At 44.4% G+C, this 18,676-nt stretch overlaps 1 protein-coding gene across 1 annotated transcript in view; it reads right to left on the bottom strand.

The window, feature by feature from the left end:
• Positions 1-18,074, bottom strand: part of RNF217 (ring finger protein 217) — a 66,801-nt gene extending 48,727 nt beyond the window's left edge. The window contains exon 1 of the mRNA XM_032101602.1: positions 17,339-18,074. Within this exon, the coding sequence (XP_031957493.1) occupies positions 17,339-17,977 (639 nt within the window). The 5' untranslated portion in view covers positions 17,978-18,074. The remainder of the gene's footprint in view (positions 1-17,338) is intronic.
• Positions 18,075-18,676: the final 602 nt, after the last annotated feature.

Raw genomic sequence — 18,676 nt, 5'->3', positions numbered from 1 at the left:
ACCATTCTATGAGTCTGTAAAAATATAACCTTTCAAAACTGCATCACTCAGGTAAAAATGACAAATATGAAAAAGCTAAAGGATGTTTATAGTTAAATCCACAAGTCATTTGCTGTTAAGCAATGGTAAGGCATTATCAAGAGAAAGTTTAAGAATATTTTATTAAATAATTTATATTTAATGAAATATTTTTTATTAAAGGTGAAAGTAATAATTAGCTGTATTCCTACGCATAGGCTAACCTAATTATAAAGCCATTTTTAACAATGAGGTCTTTGGAGTCTACTTTCAACCTCTACTGAGATACCTGTCTAGTAAAATATTTTAATGTAATTATGGAAAGAATTATAGAAGACCGAAGAAAAGACTCACATATAGTTCAAGTGGAATAGAAAAGTGCCTGAGTCTCTCAACTGATCAATGATTCCCCCAAATGATCACTTACATCTCATGTTTTCATATGCAGAATAATTATGCAAGTTTTGCACAATGAACAACTTAATACATATGAGAAAGTCTGACAAAACTATATAAATCAAGAAAGCAATAAACATTATTAAAATTAGGAAAAAATACGAAACCCCATACTAGTGCTAATGTTCATACACTCGCACATTTTGTGTCTCTAAAGTACAAACGGTTATGCTTAAAGTGCAAATTACAGTTCAATTCGATTTCTCATTTGCAAAACTGTAATCAGTAAGAAAGAACAGACTAGCAGACTACAGACTACACAGAAAGAATGATGAAACCGATCACGAAAGCATTTTTTAATGTGCCCCTCCAGCAATTTCTGCACACCAAATCTCTAAAGAAAATTATTAATTTCTCATTATAGAATATAAATGTCTTGCAAGTAAGAATGTCTTTTTCCTAATACCAGCTTAATTTACCTCAAAGCACAGCTCTTAGTGATTTTGAGTACCAAAGGTGAGTTAACAAACTGAGTCGCTGCAGTAAGTGGTCATCTGCAAGAAGTCCCCAGGGACTTGGCTGGGATCACCCTGGAGGGGGCTCTAATAGTACCAGGAAGGGGAAAAACTGACAACACAGTCTTCTACTTTCACTATTACGTTATTCTCTCTCATCTCATGGCTCCTGGACTCATGAAAATTGTAATAATCCTCTACTCCTCAAAAACATTTCTGTGGGAGAGTATCAGCTTCTACACACTTTTGTCAGCAAGGTGGAAATCGATCCATCACACACAGAGGGGAAAAAAGGTAACTCTAGATCAAAGGAAATAGCTACTAGCAGTAGCAGACAGTTACCTTATGCTGATCAGCTGCTAGGGAGATATGTGCCAGGAGAAATCACAGCCCAGGCAGAGCATATGAAGGGAGCAAGCAGAGCCCTGCAGCCTGCAAGCACCCAGCCTCTCTTATGCCCTGCTGCCTCTGCTCCCTGGAATTCTTCTGGTCTCTCTGCACCAGGATTTCCCACACACAACTCTGGCCTTATTCCTTACCAAGCAGGACAGTCAGCCTTCCATCTCCGCATCAGAAGCCTTACTGGATGTCCCCTGGAAAGCAGGCTGCCTTCAGAGACCATGCTGCGGCACAGCATCCAGAAACAAGGTGCCCTGTCCCATGCAATTTAATCCACCACAGCATATTACAGGGGTCTAAAATTGCCAACATGGACAAAATGTGCACCTAGTTTAAGTCCCACAGGACTGGAACACCTCAATGCTATAAGAATTAATGAGTTAAGCCACCTAATGAAAAAATCTGCAGATAATACATGATGAAAAACTGCAGTTAAATACTTCATTTCCTGTGTACAGCATTTGTAAACATGAACACAGAAATCCTGAATTACTGAGTTCCTCACTGAAACACTAAATATTTTTAGTGAAATAATCTAAATGTGATTTGTTGGGGTGGGGTTTTTTTTTGTTTTTTAAACTGCAGGAACAACCAAGTAAGTGGGTTTCTCCAAAGTTTACTCTCGGAGTTCTTCAAACTAACCATACACTGGAATTTCCCCCATAGATTCAAGGAAGATGGAACACTTGCGTTTGGAAGAAACCAAGAAAATCTACAAGTCTGGGTTAGGATTCTTCAATCCTAACAGCAGACAATAATTTTCACCTGTGATAAAAAAAAAAAAAATTAGTATATTAAAAATACACTTGCTGAACTCACAAGGGACTTCACATGGTTTTCCTCTCATTAGTGCAGCCCTACCTGCCCAGCTGTATCAGTCACTTCCTGCACAAGCATTTGAACACCTACATGGCATAAAAACACCTCTTATTCCATCCAACACAGTACACAGGTTTAACTGAAACATTAAAGCTGCAGTTGGAGTAAACCTGTCCCCTGTGCCATCACACACAGGAACTCCACTGCTTCAGAAAGATTAGATCTTATTCCCAATGCCCTCCTACCACAAACCAAATTCTGCTCAAAGAGAAAGAGAGGAGGAGGAAAAAAAGAAAGGAAAAGCAGATAAATGAAGTCTTAATCTCATGGTTATTCCATTTTCTTCTTACTTATAGAGCTTGACAGGTAAGAAAAGGGAGAATAAAATCTATCTCTTCTGCTACTTCAAGGAGATGGGAGGGTGTCTTCCAAAATCTTTTGTAAAAACCAATGCAACAGTAAGATAACTACTACATGCTTTTGTACTTCCAATTTTCACAACCGTTCTACTTTGCAACCAAAACTATCCATACAATAGAAGCACACGGCTATCGAGCTCTATCTTCAAAACCAGTGTGCTGGAATCACAGTTGAGTACCAGAGTAACATAGGCTAGCCCAGAACTTCTGCAAGCCACAAGCAACAACGCTTCCCATGACCATTCACTGCTTTGAACATAGGTCAGTCCCCTCTCTAGCAGTGTACAGATCAGCAAGGAGCAGAGAAGCCAGCTGTAAATGATGTGTCATGGAAGTTCGGCCTTGGCTTAAGTGTCTTCACTGAATACAACAGAGTGACACCACCAGTGCAAAGCATGGACAGCTCTCAGGGAAATTTACTACTTGCTCTAAAGCACTTCATCAAACAAAAGGTGGTGACATCTAATTACAAAGATCCTCCTGCAAGGAACCTCTCTCCTGGCCAATTAAACATTGCCAGGAAGAAAAACAAGACAAACACTTCAAGACAACAGAAATAAGCACAAAGTCCACAACTGAGTAATTTTCACTTGAATTCCACTGATGAACAATCTACAGTGTGACCAAGTTTGCCTTCAATTCTATAAACCTTTTCTGAGTGCCACTACAAACACCCTATGCAAAAGGATCACTGTGAAAAGGAAACTGCATTTTAAAAAGCTCCTGACAGCGGAAAGGAAACTTACCCAGGAAAGGGAAGAAGAAAGAGAGCACAATTTGGAAGCTGGTGAGAACAGAGGTCACTCTCCAGGAACTTTACAGCACTCACTAGATAAGCAATGTACCTTTTGAAGAAGCTCAACTTCCTGCCATAAATAAAGGTTTTATAACCCACTCAAAATATGTATCAGCCAGCCATTTACTTCATTTAATCCATCTTATTACTTGGACAGAACCATTGCATTTTTCAGGTGTTTCAATAGACCAGTACACAAGACATACCATTATCTGATATATTCCAGATACAGATCTCATCAGTTTTTCCACCATGGCTTATATATGAAGAAATCCATTAAAACCATACAACTTTTAGAAATATTTTCAATGTTTCAATGCCTATTGGTGTCAGCATATATCAGTTCTCATGTTTGTGCAAGGTTTGTTTAAACCCAGAAGTAGGCTTGTTGTGATTCAACTTGTGCCTCATATTGATTTCAGAACCAAAATTTGCATCTATCAGTGCTTCCATTAAATTTGTCTTTCCAGACTGACTTCACTAGTGAACTCAGAGACACAAAGTGATATAACCTTACAGGAGACCAGTTTAATCTGGTATAAATCTAATTTAACAAGAACTGAATTAAAAAAAAATTCTTTCATGCTGCAGTTTTCAAAGGTGCAAACATATACAGAAAATTAAAAACATACAGCATGTGTGCATGGCTACCGAGCCTCTACCTCTATGCAAGATTTATTGATTTTCCCTGTGGATCTAGCTTCTACAAAAAGCAGCTATAAAGAGCACAACAGCTTCAACAGGTTCATCTAGACAGTTTGCAGATGTATTTCGTACAGAAATTGAGTACAGAAACTCAACGTTTATTGCATCTCATCAGCAAAGCCCTCCCTATGTACACCAAGCCAGGCACAGAGCCAGGATGGATTTCACCATAATCCCCAATAAACCACCTTGCAACCACCCTGAGCTTCCGAAGCACTACCTGGCAGCCAACGTTAAGTACTCTAAGAATGCTAAAATCCTTCTACAAAACTTGTCAGATATTGGTATTAAAAACTGGAAGGAAACAAAAAACTTAGAATGAGATATCAGGAGATAAAGCCAAAATGACAATGCTGCAGCCTGTCAACTGAAACACACAGCTAAACTACAGACTAACAGAAAGACAAGGACATTCAACAACCAGCTACTTCCTTCCAGAAATTTACAGCAAACTTGCCCAGGTGGTAACAGTTAGTTTCACAAAAAAAAAAAAAAAAAAAAAAAATCTATTTTCAAAACAGACCCCACACCCAAACCACATGATTTCAGAGATTGTTTTTCAACGTTACATAGCTCTTCCACCTTAACCATCTGTTCTGTTCATTGTTTTAATGTAAAAGCAATCAGTGGAAACGAAAACAATCACTGGTCTTTGCTAAATGTTCCCTCTCCTAACTTTCTTTATAAAACAGCCTGCATGAATTCCCTTGGAGAGTTTTTTCACAAAGGCATCCTCTATAGCCTAGGTCAACTCAGGTAACAGCAATGCAGTCTCTCCTCTGCCAGTAGAGGGAAGGAATCGCTTGGAAATTGCTCTGATCCAGCCAGATCAGTCTAACCAGAAATTCTCAAAAATTCAGTTTTAGAATTTATTTGAGAGCTATTTCTCCTAAAACCAGAGTGAGACACTTGACTTTACCTCCCATACGGTCAAAACAATGCCAGCTACAGAGCACTGCTTGAAGTGTGCTGCTTGTAGGTACACATTGGGCATTAAAAAGTATTTTACAGTTTTCAGTGGCCAAGAAAAAAGTAATGCCAGAAAATAAAACTCTTCTACCGTTTCCTCATTGGACTGCAGCTTATCAACAGAGTACACTGAGACGCACAGGCAGCCTTACCATCCAGATGGGCCAAATTCAGCACACACTGGTGCCACATGGAAAGCCTTCTTTGGGAGTACTGAAGGTGCTGGCTTTGAGAACTGCTCTGATACTGCACTTTTGTTCCCAATTTCAGATACTGGAAAGACTCTCCCAAATCCCTCCCTCTGACAGAGGCTCATACTGGTTTCTAGCCTAACTTAATTCCTTTCAATTTTTAGAGTCTGTGTTGTGCCAAAAATTCTTTACAAGTGCCTACCCAAATTACCCCCTCCTGCATTTAGACAGAACAGTCATTTCTTCTCCCAGTTCTCCTTGCGCTCAAGTAAGCAGTTCTGCATCTGCGTAGCAGCTCTTTTCTCCTTGCAGTCCTTCTGGCTCATGCCATTTTTCTTAAACCTGATTTAATGGGTTTGCATGGCCTGGTTTTGGGGAACTAGTGGGGGGAGAGGGATTACAGGGGTGGCCTCTGTGAGAAGCTGCCAGAAGCTTCCTCCATGTCTGGCAGAGCCAATCCCTGGCGGCTCCAAAGATGGATGTGCCACTGGCCAAGGCTGGGCCAATTAGAAATGATGGTAACACTTCTGAGATAACAGAGTTAACAAGAGAAAAAAAAGTTACTGCGCAGTGGTAATTGTGGCCAGAGAAGAGCAGGGTGAGAGTATGTGAGAGGAACAGCCCTGCAAACCAAGGTCAGTGCAAAAGGAGGGGCAGGAGGTGCTCCAGGCACCAGAGCTGGGATTTTTCTGCAGCCTGCGGTGCTCATGCCCCTGCAGCCCATGGAGTTCCACAGGGATGCAGAGATCCACCTGCAGCCCCTGGGGGAGACCCATGTTGGAGCAGGTGGATGCCTGAGAGCCTCCTAAGAGGCTGTGACCCTGTGGGAGACTCGTGGAGAGAAGGGCCCATGCTGCAGCAGCCTGTCCTTGGGGGACGGCACCCTGGGGAAGTGTGACCCATGCTGCAGCAGTTTGGGGAGGACTGTTGACCGTGAGATGGACTCACACTGGAGATGTTCCTGGAGAACTGTCTCCTGCGGGAGGGACCCCACCGTGCAGCAGGGGAAGGACTCTTCTCCCTGAGCAGTGGGAGAAACTCCTGATGTGATGAACTGACCATAACCCCTTCCCTGTCTCCTAGTACCCTGGGGTAGGACGTGGAGCTGGGAAGGGGGGGGAGGGGTGGGGAGATGTGTTTTTAAGGGTTTATTTTACTTCTCATTATCCTGCTCTGATTTTGTTAGCAATAAATTCAATTAGTATCTCTAACCTGATTCTGTTTTGCCCATGATGGTATATGGTGAGTGATCTCTCTCTGTCCTTATCTCAACCCATAAACCCCTCATTGTATCTTCTCTCTCCTGTTCAGCTGCAGAGGGGAGTGAGAGAGAGGCTTTGGTGGGTGTCTGGCATCTGGCCAGTATCAGACAACTACACCCGGGATTCCAAACAAAGCCTCACCAGATGCAAGTGTCTCATTCCTCTCCTCTCTGTACTAGAGCCTCAAATTGCATTCAGGTTTTTTAGTGGTTTCATCATTATCAGCATCATCTGCTATCATTCACCCAGATCTGCTGTCTCCTACTAACATTCCAACAGTTGGACAAGTTCATACTTGAAAAATAAAAATAATGAAAAACCTCTTCCTTGCTCCTTCTTTTCACCATAAAGATAGATAAAATTCTCCTACATGGAAACTTGATAGAGAAGCAAAATGATAAGCTAGTATCAGAAAACTTATCATCTGGTGACAGTTTATTACTGAGGCAATGAAATGGGACCCTTCTCCTGCTCTCTTCTCCTTTCCCCAAACATCTCACAGCTTCTCACGAGAAAACATGCTTCTAGCCTGTGAAAACTGTAGTTATAGCCCAATGCACATCCTAGAACTTTTCTTAAAATCTAGGTTAATTTTAAGAACAGGCTTAAAATTTTTATGGGTCAAAAGCAGTACACCTATGGAAACATAAAAAATCAATTAGACTGGCAAAAAATATGCTGAAATAGTCATTATTTTAGTTGTCTTCTTCAGTAGAAATTTTTCAGTTTTTACTTATACCAAGAGAATGTATGACCAAGGTCAAAAGAACCTTCACTATCAAAATCTAATTATGCATACCAGCTCTTCCATGACAGTGCTGTACCTTGCTCTGTTGTACGTTTTTGAATGTCATATTCAATACCGATGTGCATTTTGTGTCTTTGCAGAAGAAAAAACCCAAACAGAACACCAAAAAACCTAACACGCCTATCACCCACCCACCAAAAAAACCCTAACAAAACACAACATAACCCACACAGTAAAACCCCAAAACTCTTCTATAATTTTAAGTTCTGCATCTTTTCACTTGTTATTCAAACAGATTAGGAACAACAAGAAACTTCCTTTAGAGCTCTGTGGTGCAGAAAAAAATTTCTCCCGAGAAAATAATGATCATACTTGGCATTGCCTGGCTGCAGCAAACTAAATCTGTTGAAACAAGCAAGATCAAAAGAGAGGTTCCTCACCTGCAACAATACTCACATGAAAAACTTCATTTGTAAGACTATCTTAGGAATAATCTATGTTACAAAACACATGAGGATGCTTTAGAATTCAGCTAGTTGAAAGCTCCTATTTAATGATGCCACATGTGGCAGAGACAGGAGCAGTGGGTACCAGCCTGGGCTTGACTGGGCACCTCAGTGCTGTGAGCAGCTCAGAGTAACTCCCAGGACCCTGCCTGTCCAAGAGCTGTGGGTGCAGATGCACCTTCAGGCGCTGGATAAACTGTGACTTCCATCTGGCTTGTGAAAGAGGAAATGATGCAGCAACAGGACCGAATTGCAGTTCTGATTTCATCATGCTCCAATGAAAACCCCCACCTGTCACCTTCATGAATACGCCATTTTCAAACGTTTTGGTCTGACAGGCTGCCACAGCTGCCAAAATAAATGGCTTGGCTTAGCACTTTATCCAGTACCACCTTGTGGTGAAATAAACATTTGCATATTGTGCATAACAATTAGAAACTGGGTAAGAATAAAAGAAGCAAAAAATTACTGTAAGAGGTTAGTTTTTAAACCAGATCTTTTTTTCTGATGATGGATCAAGTGATGCACAAATAGTAGGGAACAAGTAGCAGACTGGGGTGAGCAGCATTGCTAGCTAAAATCACTGTATACCATCAGCTTTAGACAAGTCACCTTTTCTTGACATGGATAAAAAACAGAACGAGATTCAGAACTCATTTTAGAACCTTAATTTACCAGAAGTGATAACCTGGCCTTGTCTGACTACCTGTCATGGCCTGGGTGAGGTTCTCATGAAGCATTACACTCTGCAATAATTCAGGTAGGATTTGATGAGTTACTTTCACTGAAAGAACAACAAATCAAGCCTTGACATGAAATACCTACTTTGCTGTGACAAAAGCACTCAGCGATGTCCATCAGTAACAGCTGCAACTCACTGCAAGGAAGATTTATATCTTACTGACTGGGAAGATGCTAGTAATTTAAAATCAAGTTAGAACTCCAAATAATGTCTTGAAAGAATGGACATCTTCAGAAGTTTGAAAATTACTCTTTAAGTGTTACTGAGAAATACAACACAAATAAGGCTGAATTTACTTTCCATTACACAAATGAGTGAAAATTTCTGAGTCTGCTTGATTTCCACTGCCCTTATGTAGGCCAAATGGGCACTACCAAATACGTGCATACTTTGAAATATCCAGATTTTAATACTGTATTTCACTTTGGCCGCTTTGAGGTCTAGGTGGACCTGTATATGTCAATATGCACAAGTGTCTAACAGCAACAACACTTAGACTGAACTTCAGTGTTTCACAACTCATTTTCTGCCTTAACCTCCATATGAATTCGTTCATCACAATAAAACATATTATCACTATAATTCTGTCTGGAGCCCTAACATGTACGTTTTGCAGTTGGTATGCAACACTAGGCATCTTAATACTATGGGCCATGTTTGCTCTTTTGCAGATCCATCCATTCTGAAAAACTCTGAAGTTGCACATTCTTTCCCACTTTTAAGCTGCATGCTAATGCCATAAAGTTAACTAAACAGAGTTTCCAAGCTATTGCACAACTGAACTGCACATGCATGTGAAAAAGCACTGAGCAATTTCTATACTTCCTCCTGTGAGGCTTCTAAGCAGACAAATTTTACCTGACACTGCACAGGTGCACTGGAATGGAAAGGCATAAGGTGTCCTCTCCCCAGTTAACACTCTCATAGCGAGCAACATTAAAACAGCTGAAAGGTTAAGAAGCCCTTGCCCATCATTTCTTTGCCCCCATACAGCAGCATTAGTACTGACTATAGTGAAGGACTTCCTTTTGCTTCTGCAGGTAATTGGCACCTCTCACAGGCACTCTGTAATCGTGTCACAGATGGGATGCTTCACCTACCTACTCCACCCACCCTGCCGCCAGTGGGATATAAAAGTCTTCCAGCAGCTCAGTAAAACACTAACCCATTATTTTCCTGGAAGTTCTATACTTTAAAGTGTGTTTAGAATCCTTACTATTTTTTTTTTCTTTTTAAGGCTAGATTTATTTCCTGCCTGCCTCCATCCAATAGGAAACCAGAAAAAGAGCTAGTCCCATCTCACTTTCTGGCCACAATTTACAAGAATAACTGGCCAGTAATCAGCTGCAGCTTTAAATAGAGGCCAAAGATCCAGCCTACATGGAGGCCACCAGTCTTCACAATTCCCTTTTGTTTTATGAACACTTACCCTCAGCAAGTCCACCTTCTGGAGCAAACCAATTCCTACATGACCATTGTGCCCTTCCCATCCCAGCAATCTTCTTCTCCCTTTTCTTCCTTCCTTGTATTGTGTGAGCAACCCCCACAGAGCCACGTCACAGCTGAAACAGTTTGGATAGGACTTCCCTTTCCCACAAGCTAAAGGGACAGAGTCATTCAGATCCCCGTTCTACACCACCCAAGCTGATACACAACCATTCCTACGAGATCAGGATGCCAAACAAAGTAAACTAGAGAGGTGCTTGCCCCTGCTGCCATTCGTATCATGTTAGTGGTAGAAAACAATACACAGTGGCATCAGGATGACTAAGCTTGAAAAAATGAAACTTTGCCCCTTCTGTTTTCCAGTACAAAATCTTATATAGTTTCTGCTGTACTTAATAAAAACATCACTGGGGAAAATGAGTGCTCTACAGTCTACTAGCAAGCTCGAAAGGAAATGGAAATGTGATAACTTAGAAATTTCTTTACCTTTTCATGGAATTCTAATCCAGAAAGTGCACAGCCTTTCTCACAAGGAAGTAAACGAGAGCAACAGCGCATCCCAATAAGGCTGTCAATGAAAATATACATAAATCTCAAACTGAAGCAGCGAGGTAGCATCTAAGGTAAATGTGGACTTAAATGTAGAATCTAAGCCATTTCAAATTTAATTCCAAATCTGGCCTAAACTACTGTTAAACTTCTGACCTTCAGCACTGAAATCCACACATTGTTTTCTCTCTTAGTAAGGTCTTGAATTTGTTTTTCATCCTAATTTTTAACTTCCAAGTAAAATTCATTTCTTTGCCCTACAAAAAATTTTTCAAGTACTTAAAAATGGACTTAAAAATTAAATAGGTTCTTCACCACTAGGCAGATTTGTCACTTTTTCTAGTGTAGAAAAAGTAGTAAGTATTTGGCTAATAATATCCTATAGACAATGACTTTTTTACTTTTAAAAGACAATTCACCAAGAAAGTACTTAAAATAAAAAAGAGCAAGAGAAACATAAGCACAAGCAGATAAAGCATACAGAAAGATAGATAAACCTGGGTGGGTAAGTAATGCCCTTCTTCAAGGGGATGCCTCCAGTTAGAATTCTTTTAAAGAAATTACATCCCTTACAACCCTTAATCATTTTGACAACGTACTGACATCCTGGCCATTTAAAATACATACTTTCCTCGAGCCTGGCTGGTTAAGACAGCAGGAAGCAAGATATTTGTACAAGAAGAAAAGAGGAATGAAGGGCCAAGAGGCCCCAGAGCAGTTGGAAGAACAGTTGTTCTGGGTGGAGAAGCAGGAATGGGGCAGAGGTGAGCTGAAGTTCTTCCCAACCCTCATTTAACTCCTTCATTTCTTTTTGTTTGGGCAATTAAACCCAAACAACTCAGTTTTCAACTCATTTAATTTTACATTCCCTGGACTGATTCCATACCTGTGCCTGGTAGCTCCTGTGAACAGCTGGTGGGAGCAGTGGGAGGGAAGGCATGCAGCAGATGATCTCCTGATGGCTCAGCTTGTCTGTGGTCCCCAATGCCAACACCACCCACAGACCAGTGAGGTGCAACACACTGCCTGTGAGAGACAGCTGACAAGGAGGGCTTCTGCTTCACAGAAATTACACACTTTCAAATTAGGTTTCAACCCCAGCTAAAACAAAACTGGTTCCCTATCTCCCACTGCAATTTGCCATTCACAGGAAGACTTTACACTTCAAAATCAACTTTACTATAAACACCAGTGAACTCATGGTATTGCCGTAGCACCCACCATTTACCCCCATCCCTCACTATCAACATCAACAATTTCATAATATCCTCCCCGCAGGAACTTGGGCATTTCTCCATTAGCAAAGCCCTTCCTTCAACTGTTCAAAGGTGACATCACCTTTTCTACTCTCAGTATATTGGATCCCAGCGTTTTACCGAAAATGTTCTTAGCTGTAAGAACAGCCACTCTCTTATCCTTCACTTCATAACAGCATGGCTAAGAAAGGACAGCCACAATTCCAGCTCTACATCTGGCAAAGACTTATCCAAACAAGAGGAAGTCATAGCTAGCCATGCAGAATAAGCTCAAAGCTAGTTCTGCACAGGGAATGAACATACCACATGCAGTGCTCACATGCTGACAGAGCACCTAGGCCTACACACACTAGGATAACTAGGCAGTATTATCATTCAAGAACATTGCTCAAAACTAGTTTTCTTTAAAATTAATTTCAAAGCATTTTCATGAATGCTGGATTTTGTAAACTGTTCCAAACTTAAGTTTTGGCACAAACTGGATTCACCAAGAAGCATTCAAGATGGACTAAAAGTCTGCCATATATCTTGTCAACTTGAAAGACTAACTCTTACAATCTTAGAGGTACTTGGGTATCATCCTGAACTGTGACATCTGGCTATGCAACAACATTTTGGCACTGGCACTGCATACAACACATCAGGAGAACACAACAGACTTTCAGAAGCTGTTTGCTGAGTATGACAGAGAAGTTTAGGTGCCCCTGCAGCTTACAGGCTGCTCATATCTGATGGACCAAGTCTGTCTGCCTTCTCCTCCTCCTCCTCCTCAAGGGACACAGCCAGCTTACAGTGACTGAGGTTGCTGATTTGGTTTAGAAAGCCTGTAAACCAGCAGGCTCTTTTCTCCTCCTGCACCTCTCTTCCTCCTTTGGAAACTTCTGTGTTCTTGCAATGTCAGCTGGAGGGGTGGTTGCTCACCCTGCCATCACCTCCTGGTAGGCAGTTTGCAGCCATCCCAGCAACTCGGTAGCTGGTGTTAGAGCATGGTTTTAGATTAATTACCCTTGCAAACACAGAGCTGCTTCTGCACTGAATGACAGTGGCCCTTCTGAGCTCTGGTTTGACTCAGGGCAAAAGCAGCTCATTAACCATCAGATGATTCAGCACTTGGTGCCTACATTTCTGCTGGCTGGTTTTCATCAGCAGACTACAGCTTTGAAGATGTATCATTTTTATGATACCATCAGGCACCTGACGAGACACAGGTGTCAAGACCCTCCAGCTCTAAGCCAGTACTAGCTTTATGTGATACAGATTGCTCCTAAATTTTCCTCTTTGCTATGCAGCTTTATAATCACATTCCCCACAAAAATCCTGACTGTAACAGTCAGAAGCTTTTTTTCTCCAGCTCTTTCAGAAAGAAATCATGCACAGAAAAGAAAGGGGTCAAAAACAAGATCTCTGGTCACAGACAGAGAAAGACTGGTAAGAGGTCCTGAGCAGAGGGAGGATGATCTCCACATTTCATGCCCGGAAGAGAGCAGGATTCTTGTCCCACCAAAGCTAACCATGCACAAAACGTCAGATGCAGTCCCTCCCCACCCCCAACAATCCCTTTTGATTTACTCATGGCTACTAATCTCATTACAGTTCCTATAATTAAAGTACTACAAAATCTGATGAAGAATACAGTATCCTGTTTAAATTAACTCACCCGAAGTCTTTTAATATAAAAATGACTACTTCAACAGAGTTACAAGATTTACAAAATAAAGTATCACTAATGAGCACAGGATCAAAACTGGATTATCAAGTTTCCCGATTTGCATGTAGAAAGAGCAAGCACCAAGGTTTCTATAAAACTTTTGCAGCCGTTTTATAGGAAAAGTGAAATGCTCCCTGTGACTTAAATATACAAGCAGCTCAGAGAGGTTAGGAAGTGAATCACTCTTTTAGCAAACCTCTGTATGCACAGTTTCTGAAATAACCTAGGTTTGGTGCCATGTTTAATGGAGAGAAAGATGGGAAAGGAAGGAGGTGAAGGAGATATGGACGTAATACTATACCTGTGAGATTAAGTGTTCTGGCTGTTCCTTCCCTGTCCCAAGTTTGTATGCTGGATGAAAGAGTGCAAAAACCCACAGCTCCCAGCTGAATGGGAAATGGCTCTTCCACACTTTTGACCCCAACCTCACTCCACACATACCTGAGAGTCCATGGAGGGAGAACACTGGCCTTTCAGAAAATTACACTCTTCAACCTCATCCATTAAGCATAACAAACAACAGCTCTGGGCTGCCTCAACTCCTGGAGGCAGAGTTTGCTGGGACCTGACTCAGGCTCTGTGGGATCCACACCAGATCCTGAGCTGTGAAAGCCACCACACCACATCCTGAGGGGTAAAAGCCACAACCTCTTCCATGATAACCCATCACCCATACCTATCAATTACCACATCATCCATGTCTTTGAGTCCAAACAAATAGCCACAAAATTTTTTTGTGAATGGTAGATCAACTGGTCACAGTCAGACCCTGAAGAGCCCCGAGGGCTCTGTGACTATCAGGATGTGAGACAGAATAGCTAAATTGAGGCAGAGGTAAAGTTACGAAATTTTCCAAAGTCAGGCTCCAGATCAGCCTGGGCATTCCAGGCTCGCCTGCTAAGCTTCTGCTCCAGCCACTAAATCTTTGAAGGAGATTATGCAGCAAGGTGCCAGTGACAAGAAAGACTGGACTTGACCTCTAAGGACCTTCAGATGTTACCCTCATTTTCCAGCATGCTGGTAACATGATGAACAAACTCTGCAGTTGGAGTATTTTCATCTGGCATTCCTTTTAAGAATGCCTAAAACTTCAGTTGATTTTCTGATCTATAAAAGGCTCCAAGGCAGAAGTTCTGATGTTCTTACGTATTTGCATAGAAGAAAGCAGAGTGCATTAACAGAGTTTTTCCTTTGCTACTTCATTAAACATCATTTCAGGAATCACAATGAAGCCATCATGAAGAATACAGCTTTCTTCAGTGAGAGAACACACACAGACATCAAAGGCAACACAAATTATTTTAAGTGCTATACTTCTGCCAACATATTCCACATCTTCAGCATGAAGAGACCACTCCTCCAGAGATATAGAGTCAGCCAGTGCACAGATTACTATTTCTCTGACAAGGAAACCAAATCTAAACTATGCACAATGCTGCTTGGAGTTTTGTTTTTCAGTTGTTTTTTGTTTGTTTTCAATTTCAGGTACATTCTTAAATCAGGCTGATCATATCCAAAAGTACAATCTTTTAAAATTTTCAAACAAAACAGCTTTTCAGCATTTATTTCTTTTGATTTTCTAATAAATTTTCTTTTTAATTTGCTACAAAAAGTGCAAAGTCTCGAAAGGTAACGATTTCTAACCTATACTGGCTTTTCACTCATCCTTCCCAGAAACTCTTCTAATATAACTGACATGGAGAAGCCTTTCTGTCTCCCCAGGATGACTCACAGGGTCCTTTCACAGCACAAAGGAAAAACAGATCACTTCTTGTTCTTCCTGAAGAAATATCACTTTCTCGTCCTTTTCAAAAAGGAAGATAAGGGAAGAACACGTTGAACTGTTTCTTGTAATATTTTGTTTCATTTTTCCCTAACAAATTTATCAAGCAACTAAAATTCTGCCTGGTCATGAAAGCATCTGTAACAACATGTCCACAGAAGTGCTCTGTGAATCTCAATCCTCAAGATCAGCATCCCTTGCCCCACCTTTAATGCACAGGAGTAAGCACCCATATGGCTGTGTGCCATACGGGTACCTTCCAACAGCTCCTGGGATCAGCTTTGCGGGTGCTTAGCAATAGTAGTGGCTTCCCTGAAGGGGGCATCCCTGCATACACATCCAACACCTGGACAATGCTAAACCCACTTCATAGCACATATACCTGGCTCCTAGGCCAGTCAGCTATTCCAGCCACCAAGCTACTGCTTCATTCTCCAAGAGTCCAGCCTAAACCAGGCATAAGAGTTCTTCAGCATGGCTTTAAATACCAGATCATGTAACTTCCATTACATCACTGTAAACTACAGGCACCTGCAGAAGATAGGGAAGACCATCCTGACATCACAACACTCGGCAATTTCCAGCTTCAATGAAAGTCAATATTCTGACACGTGATCTCAGTGGCAGATATCAAAGTGGCACAAATATGCACTGACAATATAATCTAAAAACCTAATGAGAATTTCCAGTCTACCACTTATCTACAAATCAAATCATTCTGGTCTCTGTGCACGAAGACTCAAAAAGGCTTATTAAGTGTTCCCGAGTTTCAGTGTTAAAGGAAACACACAAAACATAACTCTGACCAGCCAATCCATCAGTTCCCAAGTTAAGCTCTTTGCTGTTATCTAAACATATCCAAACTGGATCATAAAAATCCTAGTGAGTTTACTGTTAGCCAGAACAAATACTACCAGCACCAGCAAATGCTACACAGGCTACCAGGGCCCAGAGAGGAGTAAGTACTTGACTTCTGCCAGCACGTGCAATTTCCAAGCAGTGAAATGTACTCTGGTCAGAAGAGGCCTGTCAACTACTTATACAGTGCAGGGGTAGGTGTAACCAACCATCCATCCCTTCCCTACACGCACAGCCCAGCAGGAGCACAAACTGCCCCAGTACAGCACCAAGCCCCAACAGGTGTAAAATTCATTCCAACACCAAACTAGAACATCTCCACCAAGCACGGCCTAAAAATTTCTGCTAAATAAAAGCATAAAGGTGGTAAACAAAGGGTTTAGTTGGTTTTGTTTTTCCCCCACACACCATACTTCTCCCATTGTTCTTCGTGTTTAGGGTATAACTACATCAACAGCAGAAACACACAAGTATCTGCGGTGCTAAACTAGCTACTGAAAACATTAGTGAAGATAGAGCTTAGTTATCAAGCGCTGATTTTGATTTGAAACAGCAGTTCTGACTGACAGAACAGTGATGAACATGTAAGCACCCTATCTGCCAGCTATCTGCCCAGGATGGAAAAGTTGTGTTTTCAAATTTTTTCCTCAAATAAGTTATTGTTTACTCTTGTTAACGGCAATTGTTCACCAGCAGTCACACACACACTATTTGAACCTCGCACAATTGGCCTAACACCAAACGCGATGTGTCCTGTGAGGACCAGGCCGAGCGGCTGCGCCAAGAGCCCGAACATCAGCAAGCCCGAGCGGCGGCGGGCAAAACCCCCGGCTCCAGGAGCCACTTCGGAGGCGGCTGCCAACGCTACCAAACTCCACTCCTTATCACTCCTTGGCCTCCTCTTAAAAGAAAGCTGGTGCTTCCAGCCAGGTAACAGCAAGACTTTCAGATTTCAAAGCGAAAATCCTTGTAAAGATGGGAAGAGCCTGAAAACACAGAAGTGACCAGCCCGACCAGCTGCGTACGAACGCACGGACCAGCACTTCAGGAACGGGAAGTCGCTGAATCCGCAGGTCGTACGCAGGTGGCGGCCGACCGCGTTCAACACGGGACGGGAAAAGCTCCCTCCCGCTCCGCACCCCACGGCCCGGGCTGGCTCGCCGGGCCCGGCGCAGCGCTCAGCCCCGCCGGGCTGCCCGAGCACGCGGCCACAGCCCCCCCAACACACCCCGGCAGCGACCGCTGGGAAGTACCTGGGAGCTGAGGTACCGCCGGAGGCACTCCTCGCACACCGCCTTCTTGCAGCAGGACAGGGGCTTGATGGGCTTCTCCTCCAGGCACACGCGGCAGCTCAGCACCAGCAGCGGCCCGAACTCGCCCGCGATCAGCCCGGAGAAGGGCTCGGGCAGCAGGTACAAGTCCACCACCTCGATGCTGCCGCCCGACGACAGCGGGTCGTCGCCCGACACCACCTCGCGCCGCGCCGGGGGCTGCCCCACGCCCGGGCCGCCGCGGGGGGAGCCGGCGGCCGCCGGCGGCCGGTCGTTCTCCACGCAGTAGACGGTGCAGTACACGTGCCGCCGGGGGGGGCGGCGGCGGCCGCTGCCTCCCTCCAGCCCCTCCTCCGCCGGGGCCGCCGGCTCCCCCGAGCCCGGCGGCTGTTCCGGCCCGGCCGCCGCCTCCGCCTCCTCTTCGGCCCCTCGCCGCTCGGGGCCGGCGGCGGCCGGCAGCAGCTGCTCCCCGCCTCGCCCCGGCCCAGCCGCCCCGCCGCCCGGGACCGCCTCTCGCGGCAAAGGCGTCTCGTCCGGGCCGGGCTCCCGCGGGCCCCCGGCCGGGCTCGGTGGAGCGGCGGCCGCCCGCGGGGCGCTCAGCGAGCTCTGCTGCTCCCCCATCGCCGCTCGCCGCCGCTCCTTCCCATCCAGCCGCCTCCCGGCCCCGCTTCTGCTTCCGGGTCCCGAGCCCCGCTGCGCCGAAACCCGCGCCGCCTGCCCGCCCGCCCGCCCGCGGGCGCCGGCCGCCGCCGCCCGGCCTCCCCGCCGAGGGGTTGCGGGCGCGGGGGAGGGAGCGGCGGCAGCGGCGGGTGTCGTTCCGGTCAGCGCCGCCCGCGGGGTACCGGCCCGAGCCCGACCCCCATGTCGGGGAGGACGCGGGCAGCCTCCCCTGGTGCCGCGGGGCAGCGCGCCCGGCCGCGCCCCGCAGCCGCCCCGGCCCGCCCCGCGCGTCACCGCCCCCCGCCCGCGGCGGCCGCCCCGCCGGGCGCACCCGCCTTCCCCGCCCCGTCCCGCCCCCGTCCTCACTGACGCAGCTCCTCCGCTGCACCCTTCATTCAGCCGTAAACACGCCGTGGCTGCGCGCTAGCGTCCGGCACCGGCACCTCGAGGTGTTGTCCCGGGACCCAGGTTTCCTCCGCCGTGTGCCGGTACCTGCGGCCCGGCCGCAGAGTAATGTCCTCTGAGCAAATTGTGAGCGTCCGATTAAAAATCATCCCTGAAGAAAAAATAATTGTAGTGAGCATCATCAGTGCCATTGTGAGACCCGCACACTAACATCGAGGCAGTAGAGTGACATTCACAATAATAATTGAAACTATT

Source organism: Corvus moneduloides, chromosome 3 (assembly GCF_009650955.1).
Source record: "Corvus moneduloides isolate bCorMon1 chromosome 3, bCorMon1.pri, whole genome shotgun sequence".
NCBI classification, from domain to species: Eukaryota; Metazoa; Chordata; class Aves; order Passeriformes; family Corvidae; genus Corvus; species Corvus moneduloides.
This window is presented reverse-complemented; position numbering and strand designations above follow the sequence as displayed.